Source organism: Pipra filicauda, unplaced genomic scaffold (assembly GCF_003945595.2).
Source record: "Pipra filicauda isolate LSUMZ 115617 unplaced genomic scaffold, ASM394559v2 scaffold8_size5757611_pilon, whole genome shotgun sequence".
Lineage (NCBI taxonomy): Eukaryota > Metazoa > Chordata > Aves > Passeriformes > Pipridae > Pipra > Pipra filicauda.
The window spans coordinates 3,552,436-3,571,188 of record NW_024105087.1 but is presented as its reverse complement, the minus strand read 5'-3'; the positions used below and the strand labels follow the sequence as shown (position 1 = coordinate 3,571,188).

At 41.0% G+C, this 18,753-nt stretch overlaps 1 protein-coding gene across 1 annotated transcript; it reads left to right on the top strand.

The window, feature by feature from the left end:
• Positions 1-7,381: 7,381 nt before the first annotated feature.
• On the top strand, positions 7,382-13,769 carry LSM6 (LSM6 homolog, U6 small nuclear RNA and mRNA degradation associated). The gene is made up of 4 exons (XM_027721078.2): positions 7,382-7,467; positions 8,406-8,518; positions 11,896-12,009; positions 13,513-13,769. Exons 2-4 carry the CDS (start codon positions 8,425-8,427, stop codon positions 13,545-13,547), a joined length of 243 nt encoding a protein of 80 aa, XP_027576879.1. The 5' UTR covers positions 7,382-7,467; positions 8,406-8,424; the 3' UTR covers positions 13,548-13,769.
• The last annotated feature ends 4,984 nt before the right edge of the window (positions 13,770-18,753 follow it).

Sequence of the window (18,753 nt, the reverse complement as noted above, 5' to 3'; positions counted from 1 at the left end):
AGCCACACTGACCAGGCTTTTGTATCATCTGTCATTTTGCTCAGAAGAGCCTTTTGAACCTTTGCAGTTCCACAGTCACAAACCTTGTCTATGCTGAGTGCTTTCTTAGCATTCTCCACTGTCAACATCCATGCAGGGCCAGCAGCAGCAGCAAGGGGGCGATTTTTACTGACAGGTGGTCTGGATTGCTACGGGCACTTTATGCTACTGGCCTCTAAATTTTCTAGGTAGTACCAGGTGAGTGAGAAAAGGAGGGTGTTGGTTTTGCCTAAAGCTCATACAATTCCTAGGACTAGTGGAGCTGCACTGATGGCACAGATGGCAGTTTTGCCTGAAAGGTGTAAACCAGGCTGTGGAACTGTGAGTCAGTTGCTCTGCATCATTCCCCTCTCCTAGAAGATAATATTCCTTCATATCTGTTATTGCAGATCTGGAAGAGTTAGTACCTAACCTTCAGTATTGTTTTATATAATCTTTCCAGTAATATATTTTTTCTTGTAGAAGCAGGTGAGACTAAAGTATATTAGGAATATTTTCTTGCATGTGTGAACACCAGGGAATCAGATCTGAACACTATGTTTGAGGTTATGCTACCTCTGAAACTGCAGGCCCCGGGGACTGGGTCATGGGCAGTCACGCCAAATTGACAGATCTATATTTATAGATAGCATCTTTATGTTCACTAGCGTATCCACTGAATTTATAATAAAGTTAAAAAGATAAGAGAGCTGTAAAATGTAGTCCGTTAAAAATTAACTTTTGACTTAATATGAAACTTTATGCTTTTGTTCTATTCTTAACAAAACTGATCATTTCATATATATACAGATTCTAGTCCTCCCTTTTGATTTTACCCATTTTTGTTTTTACATTACAAAAGAATCACATTATATTTCATCCCCTTAACCTCAGAAATAATGATTTTTTAGTCAATGGCCAAAAATTGGGGCCCATTGGAAAATACCAGCTCACAAATGCTCTAGGAGTGACCTAACATTGACATCAAATTGCATTTTATTTCTAAAGAAACTGAGCTCTCCTATTAGTAAAGGCACAGAAAGAAGACAGTGATTATACCATAATCTCCATTATTTTAAATACTTAATTGTTTCACACCACGGATTATCAGTAGATTAAATACTTAATATCACTGAAACTAGGAATATTTGAGATTTTTCTGCATATGTCTTCCCTATTTTCCCTCCGCTTCAAAAATAATTTATACTAATAAAAATAGCTCTTCCATCTAATCAAATTTCTCTTAATTGAGTGTGGGAACCAAGCCACTGACGATGTGATTCACCCAAGGTCACGCTGGAAGCCTCTGGCAGAGGCATATGAGAACCTAGGTATTTTGAATTACAACAGGCACTATTTTTGCCTGTTTCCAGTATTCACACAACAGTAATGTGTATCAGCAGAGTAAGCACAGATTGGTAACCTCCACACATGTCTTCCAGTCTGGCTAATATCCAGGAAGGTGCTCCTTGCAGAGACAAACTGAATTATCTTTATATACTTATTTTCTCTCTAACATTTGATTATTATTTCTTTACTTGCATTTCCGTAATGTCCAAGGAGGTTCTACATACTGGACAAATATATCATAGCAACAAAACCAAAGATTTGCAAGTCCAGAGCTTGAAAACTTGATTTCTTTTTTCATGTCTTCATTTTCCAGTATTTTTTCTTGGTTTGTGTCAGCAAATGCTTTGGATTTCCCAGTTATTTACACTTCTTTTTTATATATGTTGTGGTCTGTGTCACTAAAACTCAATTTGCTCCTATTGCAACTATTACTTAAACTGTGCTAGCTGCTCCATAAGGGGAAGAGGCACTGCTGGGTTCAGGCTTACATCTTAAAATTTCTGGAAGAGTGAAATGTGTGGATGGAAAAAAACCTGCTCAATTTATTTTAGGCTTGATCCTTGATCCACTGCCTGCGGAAATCCACAGAAAGGCTCTCGGGATTTTTCTGGGGAGAGGCAAACACAAATTTCCCCCATATATGAAATAATTGTGGAGGGTCAGAAAAATGGAAAAATTGAGTTGAGAGGTCAGAAAAAGTTGGGTGATGGCAGATCCAGCCACTTCCCAAGAAGAGACTTAATTATCCTATGAATCAGATGATACTTCTTCCCCAGAGTATCAACTGGGTCCTTAAGTGGAAAGGGTCAGAGATAGGGACAGCAAGGTGTCTGAACACTTTTTAATCTTCCCTCTTCACTGAATTTCAGGACATGGTATGGATTGTTTTTACCACACTACAAATTAGAGTTGCCTCATGTTTACTTCATATCCCCAGGTCAGAAGCATTCCTGGGGAGCTGGGGACTAACCTTACAGATGGCTTTACACCAGCAGGTCAATTTAAAGTAACCACTTCAGCTCCTGTCTGTGCTTAAACTTGACACCAGAGTTTTCAACCTGAGGTACTGAATTAACATCGAACTGGCTATGGAAAAGTTTACGTTGAAACGTCTTCTGGAATTGATATTTCACAATGGAAAAAAACAGAACGTGTATTTACTTTGATATAAATATTTTAGAAAGTCTAAGCACAAAAGGCTTTGCTTCATTTCCACCATATTTTAGGAAAAACATCTAGCTAAGTGGTGCAAAAAGAACCAAGTGGAGCTTCCAGCCTTTACTTAATAGAAAGCACAATTTTGACAGGATCTGTCAAACTGTATTTTAACAGGACAGAAAGTAGAAGAGACAAACATGTGACAAAAGGTCATCACGTCACTTAATCCATATAGGAGGAGATGAACGTCCCAAGGTGGTGATCACAGTGCAAGAACCTCAAGAAGACAAAATTTTGTTAGGCTGTTCTGTCTAAGATCTGTAGCACAAACCCAACACTTTGATTAAGGTTCAATTTAAAAATGCATTAAATTTTTAATTGAGAACATGGCAGGAAATCAGCAGTTCTGATGATCTAAGCATGGCATGGAAAACAATGTTGGCTCACTAAGCCTTCATTTATGGGGAAAACCCTGTCTGGTCTTTTACTGCATAGGCACGATAGACTATCATTCAAATGCTGAAAGGCTTGAACTCTCCCATCCAAATGCAAGCAAAGGGGAATATCAAACCTCTTAAAGCTGGTCCCTTTGGGAAGCCAAAGAGTGCACTCCCAGGAACTCAGAGGAAGTTGAAGTAGAACTCTGAAAGCTTCTAAGGATCTTCCCTTTCTTTTGTAGAGAACTGAAAGTTTAGGAGACAGAGAGAAAGCCTCAGGCTGAGTTCTCACGTTATTCTCCCCAGCTCCCTGAAGACCTGCTGACAGTTCCTTGCTCACCAGGAAATTTGCAGAGGAGGAAAAAGAGAGAGGTCCCAATCCTTCCTTTCTGTTGCACTTCTGTTCCCTTTTCTCAGCACCCTTCAATTCCTTAATGTCCTATTCCTCACCCTCAGAGCATCAGAAGACGAAAGTGAAAGAACACAGCTCCAGAAGGAAAAAGAAAGGGAGAGAGGGCATGGGGACTACGACAGCTCCTGAAGTCAGCTTCAGCAGTCCTGTGTCAAAGTGCAAATCCAGCATGGATCTATGCCCTGCACACAGCACAGCCTCTGACAGTGACGAGTCACAGCCCTCAGCCAGCCATGCCCACTAGCCTGCTACAGCCTGGAGGACCACAGCAATGAGGGGGAAGCCAATCCCTGCTCTTCTGGAACAGGAGTTGTTTCAGGACTGAAAAACAAAAGCTTTCTTGCCACAAGGTTCTCCCTTAGGAATCCCATGGGATAGGTGTGGAGAAAGCTTGTACTGTGCTTTCTTGATCCAAAGTAGGCAGAAAGGATCTGCAGCCTGAGTGTTTTATCTCAAATCCACTGGAGGAGTTTTGAATCAGGACAGTGGGCTGGCTGATTGTCCAGCCACCGGAATCAATTGCTGAGAAGCTCCTAAAGCCAAGCAGTGACAACTGTCAGTCTAACAGTCATATTTTTGATGCCAGCTGGTCGACATAGATTACTTTTGAGATCTCAGCAGTATTTTCAATAACTTACAGAGGCATCCTGAGTACAGAAAAGTAATTAGCAAAATTTCTATTGGCTTCAGTGGGAGCAGAATCTCTCCTTCCACCTCTCAAACCCCAAACATACTATTGTGTTTACTTCAGGGCCCTCAGGAAACCCTGCAATAACAGTGCTAATCTTGAATTGTAGAGTTTCTCTACCTTGACACTATTTCATGGAGCCTGATATCTCCTTCTGCTCTCTCACTCTCAGAGTTACAGGAAAAGCTTCCCTGGATTTGGAACTCAACCTCTTATTTTATCGCATAATTTTCAATAATTTTTTTCTTTTTTCTAATCTAAGAAGGCACTGAAGTTGATTGTTAAATTCATGGGGCGTGCTGGGATTGTAGCCAGAATGGGTTTGTCCTCTCTGACGCAAGTTTCAGGTGAGGACTGTTTAAAGACTGTGACTTTTTTCCATCTATTGGTGGTAGCTGGGGATTGTTTAGGCTGAATTCAAAACGTCCCACAGACATTCTTTTGTCATCTGGATTGTTTTTCATCTGCATTTAACTTACATAAACGATGTACAACTCACAAGAAATAGAAAAATTGGACACTCCTGACATATTTTGTGTTCTGTAGCCACCTTGAGAGAGAGAGAGAGAGAGAGAGAGAGAGAGAGAGAGAGAGAGAGAGAGAGACCGTAAAATCCCATTTCACTTTTAAAGTTAACTGTAAAGTTTTAATTAAGTCCTCTGAACAAGGATTCCGTGATGCTTTATGTTTAAGACTTAGCAGTAGTACACGAACCACTGACTTCTATCATTAGGTTCAGTTGACAAAGGCCAACACAACTCTTTTCTTTGTAACTTTGTAACCATTTATGTTTGAGGTGAAGATGTTAATATGGAAATTTTGTGAGCTGGGAATGGCTATGAACTCTATCATTGTAATTTATGACCTTTCATCTGAGGCCAAATGTAAAGGCAATTGCAATTGTTCTATATCTCAAGGCCAGCACATAGCAGATGTGTGAAATTTGGAGTGCTAGACATAAACTTTTATTACCAAATTATAAATAATTTCTACCACTTACAACGTTCACCTTTCAAGTTCATCTTGATTAAAATGCAAGGGCAGCATCTCACTGATTTCCATGAGTTACAGAGCTGAAAAAGTTCTATCATAGTACACTAGGAAAGGATAAAGCAATGCAGTGTTTAAAAGAATCTACTGACAGCCAGGTATGCAATGGTTTAGATCAAAATCCTTTTTCATCTAGATGACAAAAAGCAAAAGATAATTATTAGCCAATGATATCTGAATTCTATTTTCACTCTTGAAGCTGTGGAATCCTTAAGGAGTCCTCTGAGTACAGATTACTTAAATCCTTTGAAGACCACCTAAGTGAGGTCACTGGGGTTTTGTCACTCAGGAAATAACACATTCTCTAGGTTGCCTAATAACTGATGTGATGACATAATATTCCTGAATGTACAAGGTGGGAATTGTCTTTTCGGGTGCAAATCACGCTACCCTGAATGCTCAGCAATATATACCTTCCTGCAGGAAGGTTAATTTACCTCTAGGAACTGCTTCAAGACCTATGACAAATAAAGGAAAATTAACGAAGATTTAGGTTCATGACCTGGTCTCAAACTATGAAAAAGGGGAGCTAAGGATAGAAAATTTGCCAATCTTATTGTCTGTGATAGAAATTAGATTTGTTTGTGAGGTTAATAGGGTATGAAGCAGGAAAGTACAAAAATTTTGTTGACTGACAGCAGACGACCAAAGTATCCGTAATTAAGGACATGCCTCAGCTGGTTAGAAAGCGGGCTATTGAGCAGAAAGCAAAATAGCTTATCAGGTTATAATGGCTCAAAAAAAAAAAAAAAAAGAAATACTAGCTCTGAAGACAAACTCATAAGAAATAAAACAATAAGGAAGGCTTGGAAAACATAAAACGTTCCTGTTTGGATTTGTGAAATTGCCATGAAAGTTTACCAGCCCAGGCATGAAAATTCTATTTGCCCAATCTTTATACTGGAGATCAATAACAATGAAAACCAGGATATTTCCTTATCAGGACATTAAGCACTGAAGCCAGACAGCCAAATAAAACTTTGCAAGCCTGCTCCCCAGAGTAACTATTTTATGTTCCTTTTCTGCTTCAAGTACTAGATATAATCAAACACAGTTGGATGCTCCTGATTAACATGACGGTTGCCTGGAAACACGGGCACAATACGGCCCAACTTTCCTGTCCGTGCCTGTGCTTGAACTCTGGGACAGGCAGGTGAATGAGGTTGGGCTTGCAGTCCTTGCCTCTTAAAGCCCTTTAATCTAAGCTTCGAGGAAAAAAAATTGTTACTGGACATGTGTTCAAAAAGAGAAGATAAACAACTTTGGAAGGAAGCGAGAATACCAATCCGTATTCTGAAAAGCCACGGTACGTTTTCTTCATATCATGAGAATTGAGAGTTTCAGCAAGATACTAAATCAATAAAGGAATAATAATAAAAAAAAAAAATCTGGTCCAGAAGGTTTCACAGATGATTAACTCCTGTCACAGTATACCACATCCCTTAAAAAAAAAAAAAATAGCTGCAGGAAAGGAGAAAAGGACAGGTGAGAAGATGGGGAGAAATAGAAGATGAGTTCAGCTGCTTCTTGTACCACATTCTTCCCAGGTGACACTTGAAAAAAAAACCACCAAAAAACAAAAACCAAACAACCTTAGTTTCTATCTTCAGTAATCCCCCTTGTGAAGCAAATTGAGCAGCACCTTTCTGTCTGGTCCTGGACAGGACACCTGAGAGGTAGTCACTGAATCTCTGATAAGGCCCAAATAAGACAAGATCATTTGGGAATTAATAGGATCCCATTAGAGCAGAATACGATTATATACTGGATCGTATTGGACATTAAGAGGAATTTCTTCAGGGAAAGGGTGGGCTGTGGAGGGAGGTGGAGGAGTCACTGTCCCTAGAGGTGTGTAAGGAAAGACTGGATGTTGCACTTAGCGCCAATGGTCTAGTTGACACGGTGGTGTTCAAAGGTTGGACTCGATGATCTCAGAGGTCTTTTCCAACCTAACTGATTCCATTATTTTTTTCCACAAGAAATCTTTTTTCCTATAGGATTTTTCTCCCTGTGAAACCGACAGGGCGTTATTTCGCTTGGAACCGCAAGTCAAGACGTAAGAAAACGCATCTCGGCGAAGAGACCAGCGGCTCAGCCGCCTGGCGGGGGGAGGGCGGGGTGTCCCAGGGCGAGCCCCTCGCAGCCCGGCCCGGCGGGTTTGGGGCAGTGAGGCGAAGCATCACCTGCACGCCCCAAAACCCAGAGGCCCCGCCCCGCCATGCGCGTTCCGGCGCGGACTGTCCCGCCCGGCGCGCCGTAGCGGGGCGGGGCCACGCGGGCGGTGAGCGCCGGGAAGGGGCGCGGGAAGCGCCGCGAAGGGAAGAGCCGGGAAGGGGCCCGGGAAGCGGCGGGCGGTGAGTGCGGGGGAAGGAGGAGGGGGCTCCGGTGCGGTGCCGTGTTTCCCCCCCTGCCTCCGCGTCCGGCCCTCGTTTCGGCTTCGTCCTGGGTGTTCATGGAGCCGCGGTCTCGCTCCATCCAGGATCTTCCCTGGGACACGTTTGGTCCGGGAAAGGTTCGGCTGTGGGACGCGGGTGGCGGTGGGTAGTGGTGGGAAAACCAGCGAGGATCCCTGGATTCGCGGCTGGAATCGCCCGGTGCGATTTGCCGAAGGAAGCAGCGACGAGAAGTGGGCACCGCACTGGGGTTTTCTGCCATCGGCTGGAAATGCAGAACAAATGTTCCCTGGGCCAAGAGACACTGGAGCAGAAGTTGAGCGAATGCTGACTGGGGGGGGGGGATGTCTCTGCGCTGGATTTTTAAATCACATCATCATTTCAGGTCTCTGATTTAATCAAAGCCTTAACTTATTCTGCTTTAACAGATTCAGTTGAAGGCATCCTTTCAAATTTTTTCTTTGCTTGTATTTGCGAGCCGAGATCAAAATGCCCTTGCTGTTCCTGTGTATGGAGCAGGTTCTGACTTCTCCCTCCACCCCCTGAAGACATTAAACACTTATGGCTTAGCTCTCTAAATTTAGTAAAAATAATTTTAGCAAAAGGTGCTAGAGATGATGAGGCCTTTGGCACTGTTGGAAGTTTAAAAGATGCACAGCATGGCAAACAAGGATCCTTAATGTTAATTTCAGAAGTTATAAAAATGCCAGAGGGAAGGTTTAATGCAGTGGCTTTAGGAGCTTTGTCTCTCCACCTCCACCCTTAAGATTTTGCTTTTATCTCCTTTGATATTCTCTCCTACTGAAAGTATTAAGAATCAGGGGTCTGCCTGTCTTTACCGAGTATTTAGGACAATATGGGATTGTTTCTCATCCAAATGTTTTCTCTTAACTTCTCAGCTTACCAGAGAAGACCAAGATGAGTCTACGGAAGCAAACCCCAAGTGACTTCCTAAAACAAATCATCGGAAGGCCAGTTGTTGTAAAATTAAATTCTGGAGTTGATTATCGAGGTATGCTCTCTGTCTGTCTCTCACTGAGTAAAGTAATTGACTGGGGAAGCTGGAATAGATGCACTGATTTTGAAAAGCAAAACAGTGTGATCCAGAATCTTGGAGTATGCGAATACAGATCTCAGAATGGTGACATTAAAAATAGAAAATCAGCCCTGGAGAAACAAAGGAGGTGAACAGTGGATTTAGAGGTTAAAATTACTGATCTAAATCATTAGACTCTTTAGTGACAGATGATTCAACAGGAGTCTTGGGGTGATTCAGAGTTTCTAAACTGACATTTATAAAGATCATCTGGCATTACAACTCCTGAAATGGCCAGGCAGCCCCCTTTTCAGTGCTCTGACAGCAACCCTTGTTGGAACTATCCTTTTCTTTACCTTTCTGTTCTCTAATTCCTAGTATGGATCTTGGTCCAGAAAAGCTTCCAAGTTAACTCTGCTGTCAGTCATAAGGTGGCTCTTACACAAGGGATGAAAGAGTTACTGACATTCGTGGTTAAACAACTGCCTACACCTGTGTTGGACCAAGACTCGCAGAGATAGAGGAGAAAGCATAGTGTGGCTTTGCTGCTGTATGCCCTCTTCATTTTAACACAGTCCAGCAGATTTATTCCAGAACTCTTTAGCCTATCTGTATCCCTTCATGTACTTTATGTAGGATTGTAGATGGTTTTGACCAGTAAATTAAAAACTTTTCTGTGCAGTGAAATGTCCTGGTCCTACTCCCATTATTGACCTGTCCAAGGAGTATCCAGACTTAATTAAAACTTCTGTTGTGCACAATTTAGAGATTTCATTCTGTAGTAACTTAAACATTGTGGTTCTGCTACAGATCACTGCTTCAGATAGGTTTACTTCAATTGGCTTAGCCTGGCACTTGTGAGAGGAGACTCGTTTGTGCTGTGACAAGGAATCTTTGTGTTATGACAGTCCTAAACTGTAATTGTTCACTGACAGAGCAAGCAGCGCCTCCTTATCCCTTCCTGTTTCTCTTTAGTGTCGCTCAGATGACAGAATTTTCAGTCTCAATTCTTTGAGAACCACATTTTCTGAGCGCTTCAGGCCGGGTTGGTGTCTTAAAAACTTCACTGCATCTCTGTTGTTCTTTCTCGCAGGAGAATGTAGGGAGAGCTCATTAAAGTCACTTAAAGCAAGCCATCATTTACCTGAAGGTGCACACAAGGCAGGGCCAAACCGGATTTGTTTTTCTGATGCACTTCCTATTTTCTTTGAGGCCATTGCTATCTCCTGCTTTGTAAGGTCCATTTGTAAATGCTGTAAATGAACTACTCAGCTTTTCCCTCCACAAAGCTAGTTTAGCATGCCTACAGTCAGACCTACGAGGAGTTGAACCATAGTTCCTTGAATACCCTTATTTGTTACTGGATTTTTTTCCCCACCTTCCCTTCCTTATTTCCTTGTGCTCTCCATCCTTCTCACTTGATGTGACCTTGTGGTTGAAAATCTGTATATTGGTTTCATTTGAGAAAATAGGCACCGTTTTGTTTTCTGCAGAAATGTGACCAACACTTGGAAAAGCCTTAAGAAACAGCACGTCAGGCTTTTTGTTGCAGATCCGTTTAGATTCTCCCCCAGGCTGTGTTGCTAATTTTATGTCTGTACCTCTACCCTCTGAGCCACCATGCACACAAAACGTGGCCTAATGCAAATGTTGATGTGTAACTGTGAAATGCCTTGATTCATTGCCCAGTGCTGCACATGCCCTGGGCAATGAAAAGTCATCAGTGGTATATTAATGTACCACTTCTGTGTGTGGATATGGATTTGTACATTGCAACATCTCTACATACAGATAAACCAGATAAAACGCTGGCCAGGATGGGCAGTGATAATATTTGATGCCATTAGTGGCCTTAGAGTAAACACAAAGAAAAGGAGGAAGAGAATGAAACAGCCGTGAAACAGAGAGTTTGAAAATACTGCCTAGGGGCCTTGGTAAATCCACACGGTCCGACTTTAATTTTGGACAAACATATTTTTGTTTTCTATTGTTGCATGGAGCACTCAGGATTACTGGAATGGAAGAGAGTTTTGACCCTTGTTTGGTTTAGGTTTTTTGGTGCATTCCATGATATTTTGTGAGCAGTTTTTCCTATGTCTGTGGAAAGAGAGGAAGGAAAAACAGAGAGGAAAATAATAGTCTTTAAACCATGAGAAGCTGGCAGAAGAACTTCAATTCCTAATTACTACATGGAAGATACTACAGTAACACTTCTGAAAAATGAGAATGTGTCCTAGAGGGGGATTCTCAGTTTTCTCCCTCTCCCCAAGTACAGCCAATATACTGTATTTCAAGTTTCACTGCCAGGTAAATGAGTGTTTTTCAAACAGAGGAAAAAATAATTTTAGTAGTATTGTCTGCACATGCAAGGATGAAGTCAGGGAAACAAAAATCCAAAAGGGAGATAAAACAACTTGTAAAAAGCTGTATTTATTATGAGCATGATTAATAAATCAAGTTGCATTCTCTGAGCCATTCTTTACATCTGTTAATCCTCACATTCAGTTCTGTTGATCAGGTGAGTTAAATTTGTAGATGGCCATGGTTCTGGGCATAGACAGAGAGGAGGGGCTTTGAATGAAAAAATACCACCATGCTGCCAGCACTTAGGAAGTACTGGGTGAACAGGGTACAGCCTTCAACAGGTGCTATTAGAAGTGAGAACATAAATACTTGTCTAAAATAAGTGCTACTAAAATGCATATTTTCCTGATCAAAAGAACACCTAATATTACAGACATTTTTTCTTTAGTTGCACTAAACACTAAACAGTGTAATTTTATTTTTGTGGGAACGTTTCAGTGCCATTTGAAAGCCCTTTGCCAAAACATATGTACAATTTTGTTTACATCAAAGCAGAGACTTTCAGCTAATGTTCTTCTAGATCTGTAAGCATGAAGATAAATATGACTAAAAGTGTGTATGGTGTCCTGTATGAAAAGGGTTGTTTTTCAGCTATGTCCTTCACAAGGTTTGGTGATAACTCAATTTACCTAGCCTTGTCCTTAGCTTATCCATTTATTCCTAATGTCACAAGCTCTTAAAACACAAGTGAGAGGGGACAACTTAAACTTTCAAAGTGAAAATTGTCCATCTTTTCAAAGTCATGCCTTAATGACTTTTTTTACCCCCACAACCCTTACATTAATTGACAATGTCACTACCAGATTGATCACCTGAGATTCCTGTTTCCCAGCTGAATTATTTGAAGAATACATCTGGCCAAGCTTGGGCTTTTGGTTTGTTATAAAGATACAGATTTGGTTTTTTTCCTGTACTATTCAAACACAATGCATTTTTGTTTATTTTAAAATAAGTTTCAGCTGATTCTCTCGTAAACTGTCACTTTTCAGGTGTCCTGGCTTGCCTGGATGGGTATATGAATATAGCTCTGGAACAGACTGAAGAATATGTAAATGGACAATTAAAGAACAAGTATGGGGATGCATTTATCCGAGGAAATAATGGTAATTCCTACTGCTTCTGTTATTGCTCATTAGGAAATTGTGTTTTGATATTTACTTCTGAATTTCAGGGGTGGCTGAGGTATAAGCGAGCTACCTATAAGAATATTAGTTTTAGGCCCTCTTGGAAGCCTTACCACATTTACTTTTTTACAATTTCACTTTCTACAGTCTGTGCTTTTCTGCATTCCTGTGGCCTTTTTTGCCTCTGAACTTGAAGTTCATTTTAGAGAAGCACATTCTTTTCTAGCCTTCCTCAGAGCTTATTTTCTGTCATTTGACAGGCTTACTCTTTGCACTTGCTGCTTATTTAGATGGCCTCTGCACCACAGAAGTTTGTGTTTTGCTAGGCAAGCTACTGCATAAATTTATGAAACAGTGCAGATATTACAGTGACACACTAATATTTTCTGGTGAGAGGCAGTTGTCCAGAACTGAATGAATGCTACTTATTAGTACTGGAGGCTATTTTCATCTCTAAGTAAAGATTTTACCACCAGTCAAGGAAATCACTCATGTTTTACTGCTGAGCCTTTGAACATCCCCAGTGCAGTAGGTGGATTTTTGTGCACTTCAAGGACAATCCCAGGCTCCTGGAATGACTCTCTGGTATCAGTTAGGCTGTAATAGCAGGGCATGCCAGGGAGAAGAGTATCTAAAAATAGAAAAGGTTCACAAGTCAGATGTGAAGAGACTTGTAGAGAAGGTAAATGAAGCAGAGTTTGACTAAGTTACTTGAGAAGAAAATGGAGGTCAGCAAGGAGGGAGGGAATAAAAAGATAGAAGGACTGAATTCCATATTATGAAAAGAGTCAAAGAGAATGTAGCACCAGTGTAAAAGAGCGTTTTGGGTGGAGAAGTAATCCTTGAAATGAGGCCAAATGCTTTTTGCAATGCATTTGGACTGTTATGCTAAGAAGCAGAGTGGTTATTACAGCTGGAGAACCAATTAAGGAAATAATTTATTATGAAAGTTCTAACAAACGGATGAGAGGCAGAAGGCTGAAGAACAGGCTGAGGAGAGGGCTGAAGACATCCCAGGTTTAGGAGCACTATCCTTCAGTGCTGTGATTGGATCTGTTCTGGGGATATCACAAGCCATGCAGGTGGAAGATTGCTGCTTCAGAGCTTATCATTAGCTTTGCCTTAAGTACTTGGGATTTACAGCTTTTGTTGAAAGATCACAGCATTAGTGTCTGACACCTGTAATTTTGCTGCTTGGGAAATCTCTCATGCTCCCCTTGGTAATACTGCAGGGTACTGGCTTTGTTCTTCCTCTCTTCAGTCTCCATCTCTTGGATTGTGTTTTGGCTACAAGCCATAATGTCTAAATTTGATAGCATTTTTTGCAACCTGGACTTAAAAGTTAGCTGACTTTGTTCATGCTGAACGAGATTCATTACAGTGTCAATTTACAAGCCTGGAAATAAGATGTTTTAAATAAAAAGGCTTCTGCACCTTATTTACCAGGGCCATCTTATGCATGCCACTTTCTCTTTTTCACAGTGTTGTACATAAGCACTCAGAAGAGGAGGATGTGAAGATGCCAGAAGGAGGCTGTTTTGTACCTGTGAACCTCTTTGAAGTGATGAGCCCTATTTGATTTGTAGTTCATAATCCACAGGTGAAATACAGAAGTGTCTAAATATTTTTTTTAAATAAATGTAAACCAGTGTAAACTTCCTGGATGTTTTTTTGTCAAAGCATTGCTTTGTTCCACTGTACAGAATAAAATAAAAGAGAAGCATGCAGTAGTGCCACAAGTCTAACTCAAAGCAACAACTTGTTTAATTATGCTAACACTTACAAAAATACTGATTGGAAGGTAAGCAGGCGTGGAATAACTGCAAATCACAGCCTTGCACTGATGGCAAAACAATAGTTTGACTGATGCTGGGAAGGGAAATGCTAATGTTTTGGTGACAATGACCTGTCCCTTTTGGAAAACACAGGGTCAGCTTTAAATGCCAGTCTAGTAAGAGTCATCGGGTAAAAAGTTCAGCTGTCCAAAAAATCTTGAATTGTGGATTGAATCAAGGGATGTAACAGTGACACTTCAACAGTTAGGGGTGGAGAAAGAATTGAATCAAATGGAAGAAAAGCCTTAAGGGTGAAAAGAAAGCTCTGTGCCAGCTGGGGAGTCAGTCAGAGGTGAAGAGCTCTCAGTTGGTGTGTCAGTACAGCGAGTAGCTGCTTCACCTCCTGCCTGTGTACCCCCCACCCTACCTCTGCTTGCAGTGACCTTTTTTCGTGCTTCTCTACCAAACACAATGGACTTCTTCAGTAAAAAGCAATTTTAACTAATACCTAAAGCTACTCTGAAAACAGACTAGGAATCTAAAAGTTTTTGTAAACATGCCATATGTATCCTCTTCAGACAGTTCAGTCTTTCTCCCATCCACTCCCCTCCAGACCTAGTACTATCTATATATTCTCTTTTCTAATGTGCTAGCCAGAAATGAGAACAAATGCATTAAGCTTGTAGTATGGGGTATGCATTAAGGAGGGGAAACCTCTGAGTAAACAATGGAGTCGAACTTGTTTGTGTGTATTTTTCAACAATGTTCCCAGATAATCAAAGCACAGTGAGTAAATCCAGCTCAATTTTACATGCATACTTATTCCAATTTATAAAATACGTTTTGTCCTTTTACATGCAGTCAGCCAAGAAAAAAAAACACAAGCCTCTGAACATTCATATGTTTCTTTGCTTGAGTGTTCCTGCACTTAATATCCACATAAACAGAATTTCTTGTTCTTCATGACAAAGTAGTAAGTTTGGGTAATGTACCTCATGGTAAGGTTATTGAGCCAATCTTTTAAATTGAGTTTTCTGAAGTCCTGCTTTATTCTTTGGGCAGTTTATAGTGCCTCCAGGAACAAAAATACTTGTAGTTGTGGATGGATCAACATAAGAGAGTTGTGTGAATGTAACATTGGCCCATTCTTCCCAAGTACCAGTAGCTCTAATGCAGCAGTGAATAATAACATCTCAGTTATCAAAGGGAGAGAATATACACTGCAAATTTTTAATTTTACTGTTTTTTAAGATCAGTAAATAATTCTAAATTATTTTTCAGTCAGTAGTTAACCTTTCCACACAAAGCACTTCAGAAGCCGTGACAGAACACACAAATGGAGTTGCTACTGTACAATATGCTTCAACAATTTATCATTTTCTGACAAGGGTTGAAAAAGGTCCAGGATGTAAGACAAATCACCAACTTGCTCTTCTGTAAGTGAATTCTTTTTTTAAAATGAAGATGTACCTCCAAGTGGGGCATGCAATTTCTCATTTGCTTTGTCATCTATATGTAGCTGGCAGGTTATTGTCTGCTTTCAGTCCCAGAGACTGTCTGGGTTTGGTTATTTTTAGAGTTTTTAGAATTTTATTTTAATACATGTTTAAATTTTTTCCCCTTCTTCCTTCTCCACCTTTCTCTCTCCACACACCCCTACCCACCTATAGCAACACATTTTGCACAGACTTTGATTTACTCTCAAGAGTTTGCATTGCTAACTTTTCAAATGCAGTTCTGTTTCTACAAGTCTAGCTATACAACATGTTTCAGTGTAATCTGCTACTTCTGATGGTCTAATCACATACTAAACTCTGAACACAGAAAATACTATGTAGCTTGCCTGCCAAAGGGTTTTTTAATGTATTCTAGATCATGAAGTCACTATTTACTATGGGAGGTAGACAGGAAAATTTGCATTGAAGATCAGCTGTTGTAATTCATATTTGAATTTCAAAAGTAGTAAAAGAAATAAAGCATTTAATTCCTACACTCACTGCCCTTTAGTATAACTTACACTGTTTTATCCCCTTTAATTCAATTTTTAACCCCTGTGTTTAAATCAAGTAGACATTTAAGCTTGACTTCAATCAGGTAGTCCAGCGTTCGGATGTAGTCTGGTTTTAGTTGGATAAAACATTCATATTGGATTTATTCTGCCTATCTTTTAGATTTTGACTTATATATTCTGTAGGACAACATTCTATTTGCAAGTAAATCAACAGCTTTCAGAATGGGACATGGAATGCTATCCGGAGTTGCATCACATTATATATATGTACGTAAACATCAAAGTAGAATGATATATTTCCCAAACTCTCAACCTAATGTGTAAGATCGTTATCCCATTGGGAGATACAAAGGCACTCCTACAAAAGCAATGTATCTTCATACACAAAAGACAGTATGAGATACTAGCACTCATATCCTTCATGTCACCTCATTTACCACGTCCTGATGCTCTTGCACTGGTACCTGTGTATAAAAACAGCTTTGCTTGGGGACCAAACTCAACTAGATCAGAACTGACAATGAAACACTCTTTCAACAACTTAAAAGCATTTGTCCATCACTTTCCTTAGAAGAATGTACCCAAAATTAAGTAACCCAAAACTAACGAACAGAAATGACTGAAATTCAAGACTAAAGCTGCATCATGTAGATAGTCAGTACTTTTATGCATATCATGAAGCAAAGGCCATTTAATCACTACCCCACCCTCAGCTACACATGCAGTTGACAGACAGACCCCAGGAAGAGCAGTAGCTGTGAATTTGCTACATCCCCTCATCCAGCATAAATTTCTTGCTCTTGAAGAGACAAACTGAGCCACATTTCCTTAAAACAACAGCCTGGCTGGGAGCAGCAGCATAGCATATCCTGTGAAAACTAGAGAAAGCAAGTCTGGAAGAAGGAGGTAAGTAAGTACTCACTGTGTGTGGTGAGGCAGCCAAAACCCAGGTTACTACTAGAACCTGCAGTGCCCTCGAGTGCCCCTATATAAAGAGAGCAGAGCATGCTAGGAAGGTTTTGCCTTAAAGGTATACACTGATGACCGATTTGTTGGCACCTGATTACAAATTGTTGCCACCTGGTTCCTAGGTCAAAGGGAATCTAATGCAACCCATCCTGAACATCATTCATTTCAGTTCTTTCTATCTCTTTCTTGATGTTACAATGACAGAACAGCTACTCAGAGCCCTTCTGGGTATGACTTGCCCATTACTTCCTAAGGCTTTTTCCCAGCTCTGAAAGCCAGCTGTGCCTCACAGCTGCAGGTTTCAGCTGTGTTGTCCATGGTAGGCAAGAAAGCATGGAAATGTTTGCAAAGTGACAGCCTTCCTGCATTTGACTGATGGTACCGAAGCAATGCCTGATCTTTAATATCCCAGCTCACACCCGTGGCCAGCTCCAGCCCTTTGTGGGCTTTGAAAACAAGCAGACTGTGGAGTCAGCAGTTTCAAAGCTTCATATCCCTGTGCCAAACTGTTCTCTAAGGCCTGAAATCAGATGGGAGGGGGCATTTCCTGAGCTACTGCACTGCCCCGGACCCTTGAATGTTTGGGAGTCAGTGACCCACATGGCAGCTGCGGGTTGGGCTGGGCTGCATGTCCGGCACAGCTTTCAGGTCTGCACACACCTCTTGGCTGCAGGATATCTCTGCCAGCTCACCCGAACAGCAGAGCTCACGGGCAGCTCCCACCTGCCTGGCCTTGCCTTTATCTAACAGAGCAGCAACAAGTTCTCATGAGAACATCCTATAGAGTAGAGGGTTGTTCTGGTGTACAGAAATTATAAACTAGGTCAAGTGATGGGAAGGGAGAGCATCTCTCTGTGGATGGGTTTGCATTTGCTCTGCACAGCACACTGTGGGAAAATCCATCTGGGTTCTGACTGATGCTACATGAATGTGGGGTGCCCAGCATCTGAAGGGATGTTCATTTTACTTGCTGTCTGTATTCATCATCTTACTCTCTTATTAAAGCAATCGTTAAGCTATTCATTGCTAGACCTTTCTTACTGAGACTCACAAAGGGCCCAGTACTCTCTCTCTCTCTCCTCCTCCTCTCCTCAACCCCCTTCTCTAGTGCAGAACAGCTTCCCAGGTTGCAGTAGTTATCAAATAAAATAAAGGTTTTTTTTTTTAATAAATACTTCAACCTCGTTTTTTCTCTAGGCTGAATTTGTAAGGGAAAGAGTCTCACGTTACATGTTGCATGCATGTGTATGTATCAGTTCATTCCCAGTAGCAACATTTTAATCACTGTTACACTTCACTAAGTGTGATAGAGGAACAGCAAGAGTAGTCATCTGGATAAAAGGGGAAGAACTTGCCAGTACTTCTGCCAACCCTCCATCTAACTAGTATCAGAAAAGCATCCTCTTTTCCCTGTTTGCCCCAAATACAGAGCCGCAGACATGCCCAGGTCAACCCTGAGATGCCAGTTTGTAGACACTGTTCTCCATTTTCCCTGTGGGACTACTCACAGGTTTTCACCACACTCCTACTGTGGATTTTTAATGACTCATCTTGCAGTTGGCCACTGCTCTTTGTTTCAAAGATGACCTGAAATATTCTTAAATAAGGTGGTGCTGCCAACTTTGTTAGTTTAATGATCAGTGCCTTGTGATCTGGACCCAACTGTTGCCACCTTCAAGCTCTCTACTTGTTCAACTTGCCCATTCTTCTCTAAGCACTCTCAAACTTTGTTCACAGGACTCAAGTGGCCGCTAGTTGAACAGGAGGGACTTCTAACTTTTTAAAACCATTATTATCTTGCAGTAGCAAAGCATTTCTCAACCTGTCAAACAACCAGCTTGGTTACATCCATGTCCATATTACATCTCCACTGCACCTGCTCCACATCTGCCACCCCTGTTGTGCCCCTGTGATGTGGAGATGTGGAGATGTAGAAGCAATCTGCAAAAATGATAAAGATTCTGCATC